The sequence below is a fragment of the Petaurus breviceps genome, unplaced genomic scaffold (genome assembly GCF_028583685.1).
Source record: "Petaurus breviceps papuanus isolate PSGF00001 unplaced genomic scaffold, PetGlider_PUasm1.0 90994, whole genome shotgun sequence".
NCBI classification, from domain to species: domain Eukaryota; kingdom Metazoa; phylum Chordata; class Mammalia; order Diprotodontia; family Petauridae; genus Petaurus; species Petaurus breviceps.
Window position 1 is genome coordinate 2,885,121 of NW_027187393.1, and position 23,120 is coordinate 2,908,240.

Sequence of the window (23,120 nt, forward strand, 5' to 3'; positions counted from 1 at the left end):
AAAACAGCTTATCAGTCTGAAGCAGAAACACTATGGGACTCTCCTCCTCTCTGTGATAAAAACTAAGAGTAAATTTGGTAATTATGGCATGTTGAGTATTTTTTGTAGGCTATTACCATTATTCCTTAAAACCCTTTTGATTCATTCTACTATTTATGAAAAAGATGACTTCTCCCTGCCAAGTACAAATCCCAAAGTTTAAAAATAAAAAAAGTTTAAAAAAAAAGTTAAGAAAACCACAACTCTCATATTTGCAAATGGTAAAATTCTTAATTAAATTAACCTGAAAAAATTCAAACAAAGCCCCAACATCTATATATGGTCTTTAATTCAACTCATTGTACTTAAATATTACTCCATGCAAGTGCTGTTAATTACATCTGAAATAACTAGGCCCACAGGGCTTCAGCGTTCTTAGTTTTGTGGGTTTTAAGTTAGACCATGATTCTTAAACCTAGTTTTCAGTCCTTTAATTATCTATGATTTTTTTCCCATAATTGCAACATTTAAAACCAAACAAAAAGCCCAGGAAAGGGAATAAATGTTAGGAAAACAAAGATATCTATACACATTATTTTGACTGCCAAAACCGAACAAATTTCTATAGAAAACTTTTTTCTTTCCCAAATCGGACATAAAGAGTCCTATTGTAACTTGGATTTAAAAAAACTAAGTTCTCAGTATAGTTATTTCATATACTATACTAATAGAATGTTTAACGTCATTTCCTAAAGAACAGAATGTTTTAGATGGGTAATCAAATTTACCTCTATTAATGTGCAAGTATATTATACACTTAGAGAAAATAAAAACAGAAAAAGGTGGATTAGCAAATGAGGAACTGCTTAAAACATTTAAGACTATTTAAAAAAACAAAGTGACTCAAATTGTTATCTACATATTATCCAAGTTTCCTTATTTCTGGCTCAGATCACTTTTAAACTATGCTACCTACTATAAAAATAGACTAAAAACACATTAATACAAAGGCTGTGAAATCCTAGTACTAACTTTTTGGTTAAAATCTCTGATGTCCTCTTTTAATAATTAAATGAAAAAAAGTTCAATTGCAGCTTGAGCACTTAGGCATATCTGCCTGAAAGTTAAGAATAGAACAATGATGAGAATACCAAAAAATTTTCCCTTACCCCAGAACTCAGTAAAGACAAATTATAGGTCCCAGCACCCTCCCTATAACCACCACGTGAAGCATCTGTGTTACAAGTATTATCCCCATATTTTAGATAGGAAAATGAGGCTCCCAGAGAATATGTGCTTCTCCCCAAGTCATAAAACTAAGAAATGACAGACCATGGACTTAAACTCGTTTCCTGACTCCTAACTCCAATGCTCTTTCTTCTATACCACACTCCCTTGGCATACCCAAGTAAATGCAGTCAATTTTCAATTAGCTATTCTAATTGTAGGGGTGGACGTTTCAACTCCAGCTTCAATTTTGACAGTTCCTTCAGTAATCTGGAGAAGTTTAATTGTTACTAACTTTGGTATACTTCCAGAAGATAATTATAACTTAATTTTGATTTGTGTTTCAGTCTGTACTTTGAAACAAAAAGGCAGCGAATATGGTTTCCTGTGTAGAAATTCTGCAATTTTTAATAGATGTAAATGAAACCTGGTTTATGGATAAGTCTACATTTTACAGAATTTCTATTTAAGGAATAAGGATAATGCCAATGAAATCCAGGTAATACAGCCTACTTATTCTAGCCAATAATTTTATTATCCCCTCCCCCTGCCCCAAAAACACACACACAAAACTTTTTCCTAGAACTGTTCAAAGGAAATAAAAACTAATCACTTAGTTAGTTTCAAAAACTGAGATAGGGAGGAAAATGTAAAGAACCTTGATTAATATATTTTAAAAATTCTGTTTGAGACATTTTTATAAAACAGCCAAATTCTGTTTGGCACTGGTGCAATTTATAGAAGCAAAGAGCTACTCTACATTTTAAAAGAAGTGGTTAGGTTTTAAGAAATATAGAGTTGCAATATTGGAAAATTAGATTATCCAGATTTTACTATTTCTTATTGTTGTAAAAAACTTCACATAAAGTATCTAAAGTTTACTGGAAATATATAAGCAGGTATGAAAAAAATAAGTTTTAATGTCAATGTAGAACTTCCAAAATTTAGGAAAAGCTATTTGAGTATAAGTTGCCAAAAAAAAAAACTCATTTCTAAAATGGCAATCAATTATATTTTTTATGAATGCACTAAAATAAACCCCTATCTGGTAGATGGAGTAATTTTGGTAGAATATATTTGATCAACTAAGGATATTCAATTGATTAAGATTTTAGTGGCCATTAAACATACTCAAATTTTATCTTCAACAAGATTATCTACCAATCAATTAAACTCTGAATTTTACCAGGGTTCCTTAGTATCTTGTTTAAACAAGTTTTCTAATTAAGCCTTTTAATTTTCAGAAATTTTTAGTATACCTAATTAAATAATACTAGTTGAATACCCTGGATCAACAGTAAGCTCCTGAGGTATTTATTGTCTTTCATTTAAAGACATGAAGATGGATAGAAGTGAAAATATTAAAAATACAAAGGAACTAATTAATTAGTACTACTTCCTTAGTTGGGTACCAGAGTCCCCATCTCTGTGCCTTATACCTAACATACCATAATTTCTAATGGAAATTCTTTCCTTATTGGCACAAGTGTGTTTCAATGTTTTAATCATTAAAATTTCTTCTGGAAGCCCAACTGAAAAGTGCTAAAATTATTTACCTTCTTTCACCTCTATTTTTGTACCCTAACAATGGGGTGATTAAAAAACTACCATGTTATACAGGTAGGGCATATGTGTGTTTGTATGTGTACACACATGTATATATGTGTGTATATGTATTATACACATACACATACACACACTCCCTTTAAAATGAATACTGAACACAATGGAAGCCTTCCCTACTTCTTGCAGAATTTTACCATTGCCAAGTTTACTAGATAGAAAAATTACATATTTAATAAATGTCAACTGTAAACATGTCCTAGCTACATAAAGGAAAATATTTCCTAAGAATTAGAAATCATTGGCATATAAGATTGCAAAAATCTGTTTAGCTACATCAAAGCAATAATTATCTGCTTAACAATTATAGGAAGTTTTAATGGTTTAAAAAAAAGTTCACATTCCAAGTTTTTGATAAAGAATATTCATTTTAAAAATAAAGTAGTCAAGGTTCACCCTTTGCTCAGAAAGATCACCTGAGTCAACCTCTATTTACAAAGAAAACTAGATCAACATTCACACTGGACAAATGTTACCATGCCAAAGACCTCTAAAAATGGTAACTAATTTTTTTTTAAATGAAAATTAACTTTAATTGTTTACATTAACATTCATTATCAAGACCATACTTGCTTAACAAGATAAATATGGCATTGATACAAAACATACAGTATTTACATACTTAAACTGTACAAAATAATTTAATGTTTACAAAAATATTAGAATGTTTAGCTGACTGACACAGTCTTATGTAGTAATCTCCTTCTAGAGAAGTTATATAGTAAGACCACTGATTGTACATTTCATTTCTTTTTTAATAAGTCAAAGAAGGGATGTTGTAATGCTTCATCCAAGGTAATTCTTTTAGCTGGATCATACTCTAACATCCTTCGAACTAGGTCAAATAGATTCTCATGGTCTGCATCATGACAAAGCATGAATTCCTGAAAGAAAAAAAATTAGTATTTAAGAGAGAGAGGGGCTTAAGAATTCAAATACTAAAAAATGTATCTCTATTTATTTTACCTTTAATGGTTTGCAACGTCTCCTAACATATCTGCCAGCAGAACTATGTTCATCCCAATCCAACTGATTGTGGTGAAAATATTTGCGTTTTCTAAAAGAAAAAATTCAGATTTTTACTAAATATAATTTGTGGATCATAAAAAATAATAAAAATTCTCATTAATCATTCTGACAGTTATGTAGGAAAATACCTTTATAAAAAACTCACTCCAGTTACAAAATCATTTTCAGTTAAGATTCAGCACTGTAGTTTTAGCATAGCCATCCCTGTGATTCTAAATAGTTAAGTATCACTATCCTTTTTTTCAGGTCAAAGAACAAGGTATACGTGCTATAATACCTGCACCCTTAACCCTCTTTAGGATAAGACTTTAAGAATCACTAGCAACACCACAACCATCCCATGACCCACCATGCATCTCTAATCTACCAAAGGTCATTCCTATTAGCCTACAAATATACTTAGGTGTCTCAAATTCTAAAATATTCTTCCTCCTTTTTACTACCTATACCATCTCTTCCTTCCCCTTAAATTCTCAACATCTCAAAGACAATCTATACCTGATGTCTCCTAATTCCTTATTACACACTTATTCAAACCACAGAGGTCTAGGTTTGCTTCCATCATTCTATTAACTTTCTTCAACCATTCTTAGTCACTAAATCAAATAGGATAACATCTGGAAAGAACCTTGGAGGAGGATGAATTGAAACTAAAAGAAGTGAATTCCAATAGCCTTTCCCCTACCCCAGTCCTCATCTTCCTTAATGTCTCTGCAGCATTTTTCCCCCAATTTTATTTTCAATTCCAAATTCTATCCCTCCTACTATCCCACTTATTGAGAAGGTAAGAAACACAAAGTCCACTAAAAATATGTATAGTCATGCAAAATAAATTCCCACATTACCTATGGTCCTACTACTCCCCTCCCGTTACAAAAGACCACATGAACTCTGGTCTATCAGCTCGCTATCTGGAGTTGAGTACTATGTTTCATCAGGTGTCCTTTGGAATTGTGGTTGGTCATCATGTTGATCAGGGTTACTAAGTCCTTTAGAGTTGATTGTCCTTACAATACCATTATTATTATATACAAACTGTTCTGCTGGTTCTGCTCACTTCACTCCAACTCATTTAATACTGCTGATCATTTAGTATTCTTCTCTCTTTGTATGTGCTCTCCTCTCTTGGCTTCAGATACCACTTTTCCCTGGTTCTCCTAACCACTCCCATCTCATCTTCTTCCCTCCAATTAAAATGAATATTCTTGGCCCTCTTCTTTACATATATTTTCTCCCATTGCCCTAAATCCAATCTCTGTGTGGGTAACTCCCAACTCTAGACCTTCAGTCCTGACTTCTCAGCTCCAGACCCAGAAATCTCCTCAAAGGACATTTCATCTATCTATCCACAAACACCTCAAACTAAGCAAGGCTGAAAAGGAAGGTGGCACCTTAATGGAGGACCCTAAATATCTAGCAAAGGAATTTAACTTTAAAATGCAGACAACAAGGATTTCCTAAGCAGGAGTGACATGAAAGTTACGTGGGCACATTTGGTATAATGGGAGATATGAAGACCAGTTAGAAAGTTATTCCAATAGTCGAGGTGGGGATAATGAGAACTACCAATAAAGTAAAGGTTTTTTATGTATTAAAGGCATTTTCTCAAAAATCCAAGTCAAAGGCCACTTACTCCATGCAATTTTTCTTCATCATTACTTTGTTAGTAGTAACTTTTCCCATTTCAGATCTCACATAAGCAAGCACTTTCTTCTGCACCTCTCAAATGTTATTTGTATATAACTGGTATTGGTGTGAGCATCATATTTCCCAAAATTTGAATTTGAGACAGGGACTACCTCTTTAAACTTTTATTTTCCCCAACACTTAGCACACAATAGGCAATTTAAAAATGTTTTAAGTGAATTTAACATAATCATCTTTTGTGTGTATTTGCACTATTTTGTTAATGATAACAGCTTTCTCACTAGCCCAATCTACACATAAAAAATAATTTCCTTTCTGACTATTCAATTTCCCCTCTCTGGTAGCTATCTTTACTCTTTTCCATAATCGTTCTCCAACTTCCAGCCTTAGCCTCCTGCTTTTACAATCACATAACTCTATCCAAGAAACAAATATGATAAAATGATTAGGTATTTTGCATACATGCTTTTCCTCAATTCACTTTTGTTTCCGCCAGATTAAAACATAAAAGGGACATGTTGGGTCCCATTATGCAACTCTAACCAATGAAAATTTCAGAATACAGCTGTGAAAAAGGATTGTGCTGCATGGGGGCAGCTAGGTGGCGCAGTGAATAGAGCACTGGCCCTGGAGTCAGGAGGACCTGAGTTCAAATCCAGCCTCAGACACTTAAAAAAAAAAAAAAAAAACCCTAGCCATATGACCTTGGGCAAGTCACTTAACCCCAACTGCCCCCCCCCCAAAAAAAATGGACCCTGCTGCTTACCACATATTTAGTAACTCATCACTGCTCTGGGGTATAGATTTGACCATTAATCAGCAAAATAAGTTATATCAAAATCCAAGTTATTTGTAAGTTCTATGAGATCTAACATAAAAATCCAAAATTTTTAGTCAATCTACTTTATCATTTAAAAATTTTTCATGTAAGAAATAGGACTGGATCTTCTAACCTTCTAGACTATTTCTCTGCAGGAGCCTAAAGTACTTAAGGAAAGCACATTCCCCACACTACACCTAAAGAAAATAAAGATATATTTCTTGAGAACTTGGAATCAAACACCAGCCTGAACTACTTTCAAACTAAAAGCTCGATTGGTCAAGAAACATAATTGCTAAAGGTACTCAGGTTCTATTTCTAACTAAAAGTCTTATTGCACCAATATTCTATTATATAAGTAAATAACCATGGGATCATAAAAGCCTGTGACAGCATAATACAAGCTCTAACAGGTCCTATATCAAGATGATGAGGTTTTCAGATGGGTCAGGCAATAAACCATGTATCTCCTAGCCTCACTGATTAGAGTGAAACATCACCAAGTTGGCCCAGGGTAACTAATTTTTGGCCATAGCAATTTCCAAAGAGTACCACTGGAAGGAGGTCCTATGCTAGTGCCAAAGTTCATCAGGAATAAATAAGTAAAGCAAGGTGTTTCTACCTGGGGCCACTGCTTTTCATTGGAATGGAGCAGAGACTGCTTCAAGTCAAATGGGCCTATCTGCCATTCCTCACAGGTGGCATTCCAACTCCTGTGCCTCTACTGACACACTATTCCCCTCACCCCTCTCCAATGCCTGGCATTGTAGACCATGTTAAAAAGTCCTCAAGGGGCGGCTAGGTGGTGAAGTGAATAGAGCACCGACCCTGGAGTCAGGAGGACCTGAGTTCAAATTCACCCTCAGACACTTAACACAAAACTAGCTGTGTGACCTTGGGCAAATCACTTAACCCCAAGTGCCCTGCCTTCCCCTCTCCAAAAAGCAAAAACAAAACAAAACAAAACAAAAAGTGCCCTCAATTTCACACTGAATCCTACTCTTAACAAAAATGAATCTTATTTTTAAATCCACTCCCACTATATGTATGTATTCAATACAGGATCACATATGTATGTGTGTATGTGATCACATATGTGAGACATAACACTTAAACATTACATACTATACATATATTCAACAATTCTTTTTTTTAAACTAATAGCATAATTATATGCTAAATCAAGTGCTGGTCTTGAATCCTACTTACCTTGTTTTCTGGATCATGTGTGTTGGTATAGGTCCTAATATACATTCCATCATTGCTAAGTGTTCTTTACTATCATGTGTCTATAAAAAGCAAAGTTGAAAATAAAAATCAAAATTATCCTACCTCACTGTATACATACATTAAACAGCTATCACTAAATCTACAAAATATATTGAAAATATCAGATATTAGATAAAGGGTTGAGTTCGCTGCAAACCAAAAATTCAAAACTTTGTAGTTCACTTCTATGAGCCATGTTGTTTGACCCGTACCAGCCCCCAACCCCACCCCAAAAATGGGTCTTCACTCTTTCTTATGATTTAGTAATTCTGAAGTAGAGAATTGAGACCCAGCAGCAACATAAGGTACAGATTAAAAAAAAAGGAACAAGTTTAATGCAGACACTGAAATTGCCTAGTAATCATTTATCAACCTATAGCCTGAACTGAAAATTAAGCTCTAGAGGATTTCTTCATTACACTCCTTGTTCTATCCTCTTTTTCAGCTACAAGGCCACTAACTGGGTGAAGTCTGTGGCTAGGCTCAATGCAAACCTACCACAACACTTGAAAAACAGCTTAACAGTCATGTCCTTAAATTCACTTGTGCTTGACCCTGTGCTCCTGACAACCTGAAAACCACAACCACTATATTCCTTAAGATTTATTTAAAATGCAGTAACTGTTAACAGTTACAGTTCTATAAAGCGTCTATATAAAATCGGCTCTCTCTCAACAATGAAGATATTAACACCAATTACACTGTCACAAGTTAAAAACCATGCATAGCAGAACTGTAACTCTTTAAATTTCTAGAGTCCAAGATGATGTGCAGACAACCACTTGTAATCCCCTAGAATGCTCTCGACCTGGTTCAGGCCTCATCACCGCCTGCGTGAACCACCTTTCTGACTGATCTGCCTGCCTTCAGTTTGCTCCTCTCCAATCCATCCACAACACAGCTGTGAGACCAATATTCCTAAAATCCACCTCTGACCATGTCACTCTCCTGCCTCAAGGAATTGGCTCCCCAATGCCTCAAGGATAAACTACAGTCTCCTTTGATTAGCATTTAAAGCCCCTAACAATCTGGCTCCAGGCTATCTTTCCAGGCTGATTATATATTACTTCCCCCCTGCACTCTTCTGTCCACTCAAACTGGTCTACCTGTTCTTTATACGTGAAATTCCATCTCCTGCCTCTACATATGATGAACTAATGTCTGGAATCCTTTCCTCCAAAACTCTAGTTCCTCACTGCCTCTCCCTTCAATGATCATCTCATGTGCCTACTCCTTTCAAGAGAACTTTTCTAATTTCCCCACAATTACTCTTCTCTCCTGCACCATGCCAAGCATTTGAACTTTTTGCACATTCTATATTTATGTACTTATCTGCGAACATTTTATATTCTGTACAGTAGAATATAAGCTGTTCAAAGGCAGGGATTTCCATCGCATTTTTGTATTTTTATTCCAAGCAGTGAAAAGTGCTGAATAAATATTTGCTGATTGCTGCTATCACAACTAAAAGAATTCTGGCTGGTAAGTGAATAGTGCACATAAATGTACCCAATATATGGACACAATATAGGATGATCCAACTATTCTGCTAATTCAATAAAGGATCATGCATGTGTGTGTATTACATATATAAGACATAACATTTAAATATTACATATTATACATATATTCAAAAATTCATTTTTTTACTAATAGCATAGTTACATGCCAAATCAAGTAACTTGTTTGTAACAAGCTAAATCATAACTTTTTTATGAAGTTACTTCGTTCAAGAATTATTTCAGAAGGTAGGATTAAAACAAAAATTCAGACCAGAGCTAATGATCTTCATTGTACAGAATACAGCAAAGCTCACACTAGACCAGGCCTGCACAACCTGCAGCCCACAGGCTGCTTATGCTTGCAGCATGTCAAAGGATCTCCTCTACGTACAAAGGATGTTTTCCTCTACATTTTTCACCAGCTGCCCGAAATCCTTTGGCATGTAGCAAGCAGCCCTTGAGCATATAGGACTGCACTAAACCTAATGTTTTCACATAGGAGCTATATACTGTGAGTAAAACATAATATAAAAGAATAATATTTCTGCTTCTACTTTTAGTTTGTTTTACTTCAACTACCAAATCTAAATATTACTAATATCTTAATTCTTTGACTGTCAACACAAACATCTAAAAATCAAGGGTACTATTTCATTTATATATTCATCCTTCCAAAATTTCTAAAACTGGTTTTAAAAACAACCATGATTAAGTTGATTCAGCTTTGAATATATTTGTACCTTGAACTATTTTCGTCCTATACACTCAAAAAACTCTTACCAATATTCTGGTACATGGTCCCTATGAAGAAGCAAGTTGGAGGAAGACCTTGTATAACAGCCAGTAAATACTCAAATATTAGCTATCAACGATCGCCCTTCTTTTAACTGAAGTTAAATAACTTGGGGGTTTTGGGGGAGGTTTGCAAGGGGGAAGGCAGGGCAATTGGGGTTAAGTGAATTGCCCAAGGTCACATGGCTACTATGTGTTAAGTGTCTGAGGCCAGATTTGAAATCAGGTCTTCCTGACTCCAGAGCCGGTGCTCTATTCACTGCGACACCTACCCGCCCCAAGTAACTTGTTTAAGGCCAAAATGATAGTCATACACACTCAAGACTACAGTCCAAATCTAACATTCTAACCAGGTTAAGGTCTATGTAAATTCAGAAAAATTTTTTTAGCTGAAAGCATATGTAAATTAATTTTTTTCAACCCTAAATATGACACATAATTATGCAACTAATACATTTTAAGAATTAGATAGATGGTGACCATTTTGTGTGTATAAAAATAAAAAAGGCAATTTGGTCAGCTCAAGTTAAAGTTCAAGTGACACTGCTTGTACAGACAAGCATGGGATTATGGGCAAGCCATTTAACCCTCCATTCCCTGTATAACTCTGAGATTATAAAATATTAACAAGCTGCCAATTTGCATTGGTAGACAAAAGTTTCCTTTATGAAAGAAACCACAGGTCTTCCCTCTCCCCAAAGGATCAAGCATGCAAACTGTATGAAATTACTAAATTCTAATCCAAGAATTGTAAATTGTACAAAAATTGTAAAATATGTAATATTTTAATGTCATGTACTTAACCCCATCGATGTGTTGTGGGATAGAATGAGTGTGTACAAAGAGTGCTTTCAAATCATAAAGTGCCTTTAAATGTCAGTTATTATGACTTTTACCTTTTTGTCATCATATTGATTTAATAAATTATATTCTTTGTATTAGGTACTTACTTGAAACACTGTGAAACCAAGATAATATTCAATAAGAATGCAGCCTATGCTCCAAACATCACAGGGCTGAGACCATCCCAAAGCTAGGGTAAGAAAGAAAAAGTTACTTTATCTTTTAAACATTTTTTTTCAAAACCAACATTTACTATCCAAGTTCATCTGCTGCATAATTAACTGTATATATGTGTGTACATATTCATTAACAATTATCAATGTCAGTGACAATTCCAACAGAACCACAACCTAGATTTCCCAAATCTATACTTTTGATAGGATAATGAAATTTAGCTAACTACAATTTGTTTTGATCCTTAAAGAGAAGCTGGTTCTTTTACAAATAAAGATTTTAAACACAAATTAAAATGACTATCAACAACATGAATATATTTATGAAGAAGTAAGAATCTATGATTACAGAATTTAAAAGATACAGCTTAGTAAGAACAAAATTTCAGATATAGAAAGGACCTCGAGACATCATTTAGTTCAAACTTTCTGATTTTATAGAGGATGAAACTTGTAAAATGGTTGAGTGACTTGACCAAAGTTACAGTACATTAGAACTAGAGCTCCACTTTCTTGACAGCCAACTAAATACTTGTTCTTTCTACTAACCCTTGAAAATAGACCAATTACAAAAGACTATTCAGGAAAAAAGTAGCTCTGATAGAAGAGCAAAGGCAAACATGAAAACTGGGGAAACAAAATAAAAAGGATGACTTCACAAAAACCATGAATACCCAACTTTTTTTAAATAACTATACCTAAAGGGGTGAGAAAAGAAAAAGAAAAAAAAAAGATGGCATGGGCTGACACCCTGTAATCAATGAAATCAAGCTTCATGATTTACCAAAGGAGTCCTAATGCACCCAGAAAAGCATCTTATGAAAATGGCAATCTTATACCCCAGTAAAGCCATAGAAAGAAATACTTCCAAAAAAAGAGAAACACTTCTAAACACTAGGATTTTCTGACAACTTGTTACCTGTTAATGTCACTCGTTGGTCAAAAAGAATACAATTCTAATGAGCCCATAAACCAGATTTGCACACATTCTTGAAATAGCAATCTACTATTTATACTGTTACAGGGCTCATACTTTACATCACAACCACCCTAAAGAAGGTGTGTATACAAATGTCAATCAACATAATGCTCAGTTTATACAAGTACTTAAGGATTTTCCTTATAACTACATGTAATAGAAAACTGATGAACTACAATGAAATTAAGAATCCCAATGTCTACTAACCTAAAATAACTTCTGGAGCTCTGTAGTGTCGTGTTGATACTAAAGTACTGTGATGTTCATCATCATATGTTGCACTTCCAAAGTCAACAACTTTAATATCGGTATTTTTCAGTGTACGTTCATCACGTTTCTGAAAGAGACTACAAGTTAAATGTACATGAAAGGGGCTAAGATGAGCTAAAGACATCACATCGTATTTATAACAAGCCAACATACCATTTTAGAGTTGTACTTGACTACATAGTCAGACTTAACAAACAAAATATTTTCAGGTTTCAGATCTGTATGGGTCAGCTTATTATGATGCAAGACTACAAGAAAAGAGAAAAGTGTCCATTAGTTTTTATTCTTTGATTTTGTCTTCAAATTCCAGAAAATTAACATTAAACATACTTACAATTTATGGACTGACAGATCTGATATGCCATCTGTCTGATATGGTCAAGTTGAAAGGGCAAAAAACTATTTTCTTTAATAAAATCATAAGTACTGAGTCCCAATAGTTCAAACACAATGCAAACATGACCATGATGATCAAACCATTCCAGCATTTGGACACATCGGCTGAAAATACATGGGGAGGGGGAAAGAAATTTTAGATCACAGGACAGATATACCACTTACTACATAAAGCATGACAATTCAGAGTCCAAATTCATACTTACAATACACTATTGGGATCAGTACTATTTAAGTGCTCCAATACTTGGATTTCTGAACGAGCAGCTTCACGGTATCTACCAACATTTTTTACAATTTTCACTGCAACATGTGTATCATCCCTTAAAAATAAAAATCAAGTATTCATTTATCAAATTTTGTTTAAAAAAAATGCTAAGACCACTTTAACAGAGCTGGCACAAACCCAAAGCTTTGCTTAAAACTATGTTATTTGATAACACTAGATATAAGGGAAATTTATGTTGATATATTTACTTAAAAAAAGAAAACCAGCAGGTAGGTTATTTTAAAATCTGACACATGTTCACTAAAGTAAGTTTCCACAGCACATTTTGCAGGACACACACATCTCCCCCACTAAAAAGTATTTCTCCACTGAAATCTACTCCAATGCCTCATTGTGGCATGGAGATCACTTAATATACCAGTAGAATGCAAGTTTTGGCAAGCCCTAAATTAAGATGGAAAGACCCTGACCAAGAAACTACCTAAATCTGTTGAAGCTTATCACTAGGTTGGTTGTAGAGTGACTAAACTTTTTCGGGGAGAGAGAGAAAAGCATGAGGCACATAATAGACCATTAAACTAGGGGTTGAAATTTGCATTTAAGGAAGGAGTACCCCACACCAACAAAATTACTTGTTTTTTGAGGTCTAAAGTAAAATACTATATACATCCCTCTCCAAAAGGCTTCTAGCTAGATGCCTTAAGTGAGTCATTTTGATATTTAGCATTTTTCAATTTAGCAATTTTCAGAAGTAAATAATCTGATTTCCTACAATGACAAAAGATAAAAATTTTTAAAAAAAGAGAGATTAAAAATTTAGCTTGGGCACAAAATTTGCCATTACTATGAGCAATCTACGTAAATATCTTCCCTCTTCCCCCAAAACATTTTTGGTCACTCAAAACTTCTCACCTCCCTGCCAAATGCCAAATGGATCCAAGAACAGACAGTAGAGCAGTTCTACACCTGTCCTTCCTAGGAAAAGGGTACTAAACACAAGCAATCACTACTCCCTAACCTGCCACTGATTGACACACCTGCTTTAATTTCCTAGAATCCCACCTGATTCAGTATATCTAGTCACATCTGATCCATCCAACCAGCAAGACAATTAACAAAAAAGCTTTCATTTGGCCTATTCTCCAGGAAACAAAACACCCCAATTATCACTCGCACAAGTAAATAAGTGTTCCCATTCAAAATAACATGGTCCATAGTTTTCATATGAATGCTCAAAAACAAATGAAAAACTTACATGTCACGATCAATGCACTCTACTACTTTGCCAAAAGCTCCTTCACCCAAAGTAGCAACAATTTCATCTAAAGTAAAGAAAAAAAAAGGCTTTAAGTTTCAGAGCAACTGATTATCAATTTATTCAAACAATAAAATGCTACCAATATAGATTATTTTCAAATGTCACTATTAATGTATAACTAAGGTCTCAGCACTCAAATAAGTTATTTTATTGTCAGCTGCTATAAAAACAATTAGATACAACTATCTTTCTTGCTCTAAGCTCAAATTCCATCATCTATTTTGAAACTTTAGAATAGGAATATTTAAATTCTACAGAAAAGAAGAAATGCAAAACAAACCCACAAAAAACAAAACAAAAAAGCAATGAAGAGTTTTTTTTTTTAGCCCCCCGCTGACATACTATTCTTAACAGATTATTCTGTCTGCAAAGTTAAAAAAGTGTTGAAAAATATTCTATACATCTTGCTCTTAGTACGTCTCCACTTTGACAGATCAGGTGACCCTCCTCATCATCCTCTATACTCCTGGATCTTTTCCTTCGGTGACTCTTCTGGAACGGCAAGTGGGCAGCACCAAGATCGTCCAGCCAATCAATATATCAGAGTGAATTCAGGGCAGAATACGCAATTCATTCAGCGGGGAGATATTCAGGCATTCAGATACGCACCAGGCCACGAACAGTTGGCAGGAGCAATTTCAAATTCAGTCCCCAGAAATTCACAGGGCACAGTTTATGTTACAGAAGAAAAACATGGCAAGGAACAGATTTTCAGATAAGATACTTAAAGTGGCAATAGAAAAAACAACACAATTGTTTCTTTAAACACTGATATAACTGAAGTCTGAAATTTAAAGAATGCAATGTCATGATCTATTCATCTCTTGCTACCAAGTTTATTTAAAAGCTTATGTGTTGAGAGTTGAGTTCTTTAGTTGTCAAAAAGTTTAAAAATGCCAAGATTATTTGAAAGTAGTTCTTATCAAGCAACATTTTAAAACATACATCAATAAATGAAAGGGGAAAAACAAAAGCTATTTAATTGCAACGTTCAACCTAATAAATGCAGTGCTACTGAATACCACTTGGGGAAAAAAATACATTTAAAACTGACATGTGAAACAGCTGAAGATGTTTAAAAGCAGACAACACTTTCAGATCACAAATTACATATTCAGCACCCATTTTCAGAAACTCAATTAGGCCGGCTGCAGACACCAAAGCACTGTTCTATGGAACTATGTATCTCCACATTAACAGATTTTAGTTATCCATCAGTGCAGTTTTTCATATTTCTTTCTCAAATTTCAGGAAAAGGATGCATGTCTTTTAACTTTTGAGTTCTATGAAGGTTTAGGATTTATAGGAAAGGAGGGTGCTTTACTTTATTATAATATAGTTTATGCTGACGATTACATGATAACTACAAAACCAAAGTATCTTCTGGCATTAGTTGAAAATAAGTGGAAACTCAACTATACCAAACTTAAGATTTGGCCTGTTGAAAATGAACAAGTGTAAATAAATGAGTGTTAGTTAATAGGGATTATTTATGGAAATCAAAACAGAAAATTTCATTTAGGGATCCATATAATGTATAAATACAGCTGTAACATATTTTCAATTAAAAATTACATATATAATGAAGCTTTCCCAAACTCTTGTGCTCATAAAGAGCTCTTACAAGAATCTAGCCAAAATAAAAAAAAATCAATCATACCGAATGTGATTGATGGCTTGAACAATGTCTATTACGCTTCCTTTTTGGACTACTTCTCCTGCTTCGGCCTGAAGATTTACTGCAGTGGTTGTGATAACTGCTTTCATAGTCTCTATGATAATGTCTATGATCATATCCTTCACAGTAGTCATTTCTGTATTCATCAACATATCTCCGCTCACGATAATCTCTCTCATTTAAGGATCTTACTTCCAAATAATGACTGAAAACACATTTAAAGTACATGCTAATCATTCTTTTGCTTTAGATATAGCAGTTCTAACATAAGAAGTTATACCAAGAACTTCTGGTGTCACAAAGCTACTTTGCCAAGGGAAGAACAACTAGCAAATTAATTTAAGTTTACATTTCTCCTGAAGGTAATTGCTAAAGAGAAGTATCTTTCTTAATCACAGCCAAACTAGTAAAAGAACATGCTTGCATGTCACAAGTCCTGGTGGATCTTTTGTTGTCTTACATTTCATAGGCAAGGAACAAATTTATTTTAAAATCTGAACTATATTATATAATGTATTTCAGATCCCACGGTAAAAGAAAAAAAATGGCTAAGGCAGACAAAAGAATAAACTGTTCTATAGCTAGTAGTCCTTTTTAAACTATGAAATTATTAACCATTCACTAAAGAGAAAGATTCGATTTTTTCCTATTAAGCATATAAACTAGTTACTAAAAAACACTTAAAACTGAACAAAGCATTATCATGAAAAGCAAGTACCACAAAAGAACTTTTCCCTTAGTGCTACTGCAAAAAAAAATTACTGGGTTAGATGTAGTCTAAATATGAAATACTTAATTTTCTAATATGCATAATGAACATTATTCAATCACTTCCCTTTTATATATACAAACATAAACATGTTGAGTGAAGCATGCAGAACTCTGCAATCAACAATGATTGAGAATCCCAACAGACTTTCTCACTACTCAATGTTTTACACTAGAGACTATTTTTCATTTATTAGTCATTAGTCTGATGGAGGAACTTCAAGGTTGCATTAGCACTGGAATTCAACATAACTGTTGTTAGGGTAACAAGCTAATATTGTATAGGGAAAAGAGGACTGGACATGAGTCCTAAGACCTGGGTTCAATTCCTGGATTAGACACTTAAGAGTGGTGTGCAAGACAAAACTATCTCTGTGATCCTCAGCTTCCTCATTGGCAAAAACTTAACACTACACAGTTGTGAGGAAAGCAGTTTATTTCATAAGCCATTAAGGCCTATATAAATTTGAACTGTCATTACTATTTTAAAATTCTACCACAAAGGAAAGACTTATGAACCATATTTTGGAATTTCTTGGAACAAGCCTAAGAACAGGCTCAATGTTCTACAAAACAAGTCTGCTTAAGAGAAAAGGGGAAAAAAGCATATTGCTCTACAGTAACCCCTACTGGCTAATTTAGAATACTTGCAATTCCCCAAAGGCTCTCCCCATTCAAAGCAAAACAGAACAAAACAGATTTGAGAAAAGGGAATCTCAGAAGACAAAGTTAAACATCAACTCTTGAAAAATTGATGTTTAATTCTTAAAGAGTCAATCCTCCTTAAAATGTTTAGAGAAAACCTCATTTTGGTTAACTCATTACCCAAATTCTATGTACCAGTAAGGATGAAATAAAGTAAGTTTCAAAACTGTTGAAATTTTGTAAAAACCAAGATTTCTTTATATATATTTTGACTAGCCTAATGATTTCATTTATGTATGCATATGTGTAATGTATATTACATGTATGTTTACATGTAAATACATATGCACACATATACATGGTTACTTTTTTTTTTAACTCCCAGTAGGAACTTTCTCTATCAATGCAAATTAGAACCAGTTTTAAGAATGAAAAGAGTTGTCTGAAGGTTAAGTGATTTGCCCAGGATCACAAAACCAGCACAAATCAGAACAGGGCCTTGAACCTATGTCTTCCTGATTTAGAGGTTTGTTCTAAATCCACTACAGGCCATGCCTCTTGGTTTTTTATTTTTTCCTAAATCACTGGCTTACATATTATCAGAGCAGCTTCCTATACCTTCCATTCAACAAATATGTGGAAGGCACCATGTAATGCTCTAGAAACTAAAATGAAATAATCCTTGCTTAGCTTCTAACAGGGTAGAAGATAAAGCATATATAGAGATAGGTATGACTCATGTAATTTGAGGGAAAGGGCTGGAAAGATTAGGAAAGCCTTCCCACAGCCTTCACTGTGTAAGTTAAACCTTGAAAGAACATAAGGATCCTGATCTTTCAATAATTCTAAACACTACAGAATTCATTCTCTCCATTCCATTCTACCCTTTCAAAATTCAATTCAATTTGTATCTCCTTCCATAAAGCTTCTCCTTACTACTCTTTATCACCTTTTTCAAGTACTTATTATCTGTATTACTCATTTAGCACTTATATACGGCTTTATACTATTAACTATCCTTCTGTGCATGCTTTATTTTATTTTGCTTCTTGGGATTCCTTACAGTACTTGGCTCAGGTACTTTATGCAGATCAATATATGCTCAATAAATGTTCTTGACATTGAACTAAAAAGGTAAAAGCTGAAAACTGTAATTTACACTAACAAGTGTCACAACATTATTAATTCAAATCATTTACCAATCTCCTTCTTTAAACTGTAGATGTGGTTTACAGTGCCTGTTCTCTTGCGTACTACTGTGGGATCTCTTCTTGCGTTTGTGACTGCTACTGTAGCTTTCGTGACCCCAGCTTTCTCTACCATCCCAATCAGAACAGTGAGTTCGTTTTGAATGCCGCATCTGTAAACAAAATACAGAGGGGGGAAAGGAGGGATAAAGGTTATATTCTAGGTTTAAATGATCACACTTGGCAAAAAAAGAAAATATATATTATTATCAATGCCTAACTATAAACATTTTTCAAATTGATGCTTTATTTACTTCCACGAATTATCAAATGTTACAAGGAAAATAGAATCAAGCAAATGCTACCTCTGTCCTTCAATAATTTACATAATGTGATTTCATTTCATTTCCAAGGGCTACTAGATTAAATAATTTGAATGATAAGAAAAAAAAATATGAGGGTGTTATTTTCTGTTCCTGGGAGTTTAAAGCCCTCAATATCCTCTAAGGACATATGCATTAGAGATAAGACTGACCAAAAGGTAAAAAGCTATTGAAGAAATTTCTCTGCAAAGAATTTTGCAAAATATAATTTGACACATAACCTTCATTTTATCTGCTTTTAAACCACATTTGAGAGGTCTTGTCCACATCCAACCAAACTGAAGACATATCCAATCTCCCACCATCTCTGTCAAAATGAAACATTCTATCATTCAATTGGGTGCCAAGTCTTGATTCTACTCCTCTACCTGCTGTTTCCTATTTACTCAAAAGGCTACCATATCCTAATCAGACCCTCATCACTTCTCCCCTGAAACTATCACAAGGGCTATATAGTTTTCCTACCTCGAATATTTCACCTCTCCAATCTATTTTCTTCAAAAAGATGCCAAACTGATATTCTTAAAACACAAGTATTTATTCACCTACCCAAGAAATTACAATGGCCCTCAATTACCTCTAGGATAAAATGCCAGTTCCTCTAGCATTTAAAGTCCTTCACAGCCTTGTTCCAATACATTTTTCCAACTTTACATATTATTCCCTTTCAAGGATTCTTCTACAAAACTAGACTTTCTTGCTATTATTACAACATTATTACAACATTATTCTTTTTCATCCCATTTCTGTGTCTCTGTGTAGATTGTCTACCATGTTTGCGATGTACTCTTCCTCACTGCCACCTCTCAGAATCCTTCATAATTCAGATCAAGTACTCATTCTATATGGGGCATTTTCTGATCCCCCAGTTTTCAGTATCTGCATATCCCATTATCTTATATTTACTTTGTATACATTTTGTATATACTTACATAGTCCTAATCCCACAGAGGGCAATCGCCTAGGGGGCCAGTACTTTTTCATCATTGTCTCTAAAACCTAGCAAAGTGACACATAGTAAGCATTAAGTAAACCCTTGATGACTACTGTATTTGCTTTATTCCTCTTCCTATCTGCCACTGAACTGAATTTCCCTCCAAGTTGTCCTTCGGTTCAAATCAACTCTTTCTCCTCTCCACTGCAATTAATCTGGTGTAGTGAAATACAAATGCTTTGATTCCTATGTAGCTGAGCCAGTATGCTCAGAAGTCAAAGGTCATTAGATTGTAAATAAGAAGAGTTGCATTAAAAGGGAAGGAAATTTTTCATTATTTACCAAAACCAGAAAGAAGCCGATTAGGAAAGTACTATGCAAACTATTTTCATCAAATCAATTTAGCTAGCCCAAGCCAAGGAGCAAACAAATTCAAGGATTTGAAATTAATTTTGACTTCTTTAGAAAAAAACATTGAACTGAAAATTCCAATTTTGACTTGGGATCTGATCTCTACTCAACACTGGGTGATGGGGCAAATCTCTCCCTTTAGTTTTTAATTTCTTCATATGTAACAAGGAAGATGGACTAGATGATCCCTAAAGGGACCTTCCAGATCTAAATCCCGTAAGATTTAGAGCCATGGCTCTGCTCTCTCTCTTCTCCCATTACATTCCAAAAGTTGTTTTTTTTTTTTTTTAAAGCAATCGGGGTTAAGTAACTTGCTCAAGGTTACCCGGCCAGTTATTTCTGGGTGTGGTGCTGAGTATCTGAGCTCGGGATTCCATCTCCAGGTCATCCTGACACTGGAGCAGGTGTTCTTACTCGCTGAGCCACCTGGCCGCCCCCTTATTCCAAAAGTTTTTTAAAAAAGAACTTACAAATTATAGCTCTACTTGTAATAATTTATATGTATAAATTAATGTTACACCATAAAATAAATGTATTTTGGATTTTTAAAAAAGCCATCTATCATCATCAAAGCAATCAACTTCATTTCTGAAATAGTCTTTATTTTAACTATTTTTTTTGCCAGAAACCCTTCATAAAATAACTTGTATTTTTCCTTGCCTTCTTAAACAGTGGCAATTTGTCCTATTTTCTCGATGACTAAGGATTGTGGCTGTTTCGACATAATGCTAGTCTACAGCTGCTTTCTGATCACAAAAAAACCCAAAACCTCTTTGCACTGTTCACATCTTGACTATCTAACAGCCTTCCCACCCCAACTCCCTTCTAATATGCTGCTTCTAATCTACTATGGGTAAGTCAGAAAACATAAAATTCATAATATAATTGGTTTAGACTAGAGTCTAAATAGAGTCTGACTCTTCCTTAATGAAAGTGTATGGCTTAATGCTCAGGCTTCATTTCAAATATTCAAGCCTTTTTCATTTGAAGGATGATCAAGGCCCTCAAAGTCTTTCAGGATAGATTGAGTGTTTGTTATGCTATTTCATTTTATTTAGAATTTTAGAATTTAATTATTAAAATTAGAGAAGGTATATTACTCTCAAATTTTCTGACATCAAGTAAACGTGAAAACTCTTATGCATATAATTTAATAGACTGGAGTATCTCTCTTAGATAGTTACATCTGATGGATTACAAAAATTTATATGCAAGAGGCTTATTTCTGCAGAGCAGCAAATTGTTGGACAATACTAGGTGTCTGGCTTTGCCTGCATCAGCTGACTTCTAAGATGATCACAATGATCTATTAAATATACTTTGGTCCCATCACTAAGGAAGTCATTGCTCCAACCCATCAGAAAGTCATTGTCATATCATGTTCTACCTAATTAAAGAAGTCATCATACCCTTGTCAATTCACCATCACCTCTGCAGAGGCAAACTAAATTCTATTAAGTCGAAGGGACCTGAAGTGATTTTTAGGCCATAGGCGAGCCCGGTGAGGCTGAAAACATGTGCCCGCGGCTCCCTCCCCACCCCCGGAAAAAAAAAAAAAAGCCAAACACATCAACTACTACGTCACATACTTTTTCTTTCTCAAAAAGCAATAAAAAGAAAACCTCCAATCCACGGAAAGCCTTAGTTGGTTTTTTTTTCCCCCAATGCCTAAGACGTAACAAACGTGGGGAAAGGGTGACTTTCCAGGATCCACAGCGTCAGGCTCGCTTCATAACACGGCTCACTGGACACTAGGCACAAAGCTGGAGCGCTTCCACCCCAGGGGCGCACACACACAAGGGGGTGGGGGGAGGAGAGAGCTCGGGGTTACACAGCAATTTCAAGCACGCCGGATCGCTCAGGTCCACGGACCCGGCAAGGGCATCTCCTCTCGCCCCGCCCCTCCCATTGTAAGCCCGGCCAGCGCCGGCCAAGTGTGGGAGCGCTACTTTGGATACTTCCCCCTCCCACTCACCGCCCCCCGAACTCCGGCCCGCGGGCTCCGACTCCCGGGTTACCAGGGGCCTTCCAACCCGGCCGCGGTCGCGCGTGGCGCGGGGGTAGGAGCGCTGGCATTATTTCTCGGGGCCCGAGGACCTGGGTTCGAATTCTGACTTTGACACTTAGCACCCGTGTTCTCTGGGTTAAGTCACATCTCTGCTGAGACTCAGGTCCCCGTTAGTGCCACGGAGGGGCCGGGGGCTCAACGACCTCCAAGGTGCCATGCCGGCCCGAGGTCCCGTCCGCCCCGGGGTCTGGGCGGCAGTCCCGCGGCCCAACCGCCACCAGCCCCGGGACCGGTCGGCTGTCACGCACAGGCCTCGCGGCCGCCCCTGCACCCCGCCCCGGCCCCACGCAGCTCCGCAGGTCCCCGCCCGCCGCCCCTCACTCCGGCTCCGGAGCCCTCGACGCGGCACCCCCGCAGACCCCGCGGTGAGGCCCGAAGCACCCAGCCGCCTCGCACCCAGACGTCCCTCCCCGGCCCGCTCGGGGCGTTACCTCGGTGCAACCCAAAGGTCCTCTGGACGAGCGACACAACCCAGCCTCCGCCTCCCCTTCTCGAGCCGCAGCTACAAGCCCTAGACAAAATGGCGGCCGCGCTGACTCCCCAGGCCCTCCAGGCAGCCGCGGACACATCCGCCGCCGCCCACGCCGCGCGAACGCGCCTGCGTGACAGAGCCCTCCCGCCGGGGGACGCGACGGAGCTGGGCCCCGCGCCGCGGCGGGGTCGCGCCTGGCAGGGCTCCGTAGGCGCGTCCCCGACACAAGGCGCGGCGGCGAGCGCGGAGCCCTGGCGGACGACGCACTGCTCCTCGGGCTCCTCCTCCGGCTCCTCTTCCGCCTCTCTTGCTTCATTCCTCCAGTAACATCCCGGCAGGAACCGCGGGCGGGGAAGATTAGCAGCCGACTCTGGCCACACCCAGGGGCGGGTCCGAGACCAGCCCCCGGGGGGGGGGGCGTGGGGGGGTTCCATAAATAGCCCCGTCAGGTGTCTCCGAGATTGCTGGTGTAGGCTTC

The 23,120-nt window shown here is 36.5% G+C and overlaps 1 protein-coding gene across 4 annotated transcripts; it reads right to left on the bottom strand.

The window, feature by feature from the left end:
* Nucleotides 1-311: 311 nt before the first annotated feature.
* Nucleotides 312-22,777, bottom strand: CLK4 (CDC like kinase 4). Of its 4 annotated transcripts, XM_069077702.1 has the most exons (13): nt 22,602-22,774; nt 18,387-18,547; nt 15,757-15,979; nt 14,498-14,588; nt 14,034-14,100; nt 12,756-12,872; nt 12,488-12,654; nt 12,307-12,401; nt 12,091-12,220; nt 10,839-10,921; nt 7,535-7,614; nt 3,796-3,886; nt 312-3,713 (listed from the first exon to the last, which is right to left on the bottom strand). In XM_069077702.1, exons 1-13 carry the CDS (start codon nt 22,737-22,739, stop codon nt 3,573-3,575), a joined length of 1,584 nt encoding a protein of 527 aa, XP_068933803.1. In that variant the 5' UTR covers nt 22,740-22,774; the 3' UTR covers nt 312-3,572. The 4 variants fall into 4 exon arrangements, with proteins under 4 accessions (XP_068933803.1, XP_068933805.1, XP_068933806.1 ...); XM_069077703.1 differs by lacking the exon at nt 7,535-7,614 and having other exon boundaries at nt 3,579-3,713; nt 22,602-22,777; XM_069077704.1 differs by lacking the exons at nt 14,498-14,588; nt 15,757-15,979 and having other exon boundaries at nt 22,602-22,743.
* Between the last annotated feature and the right edge of the window lie 343 nt (nt 22,778-23,120).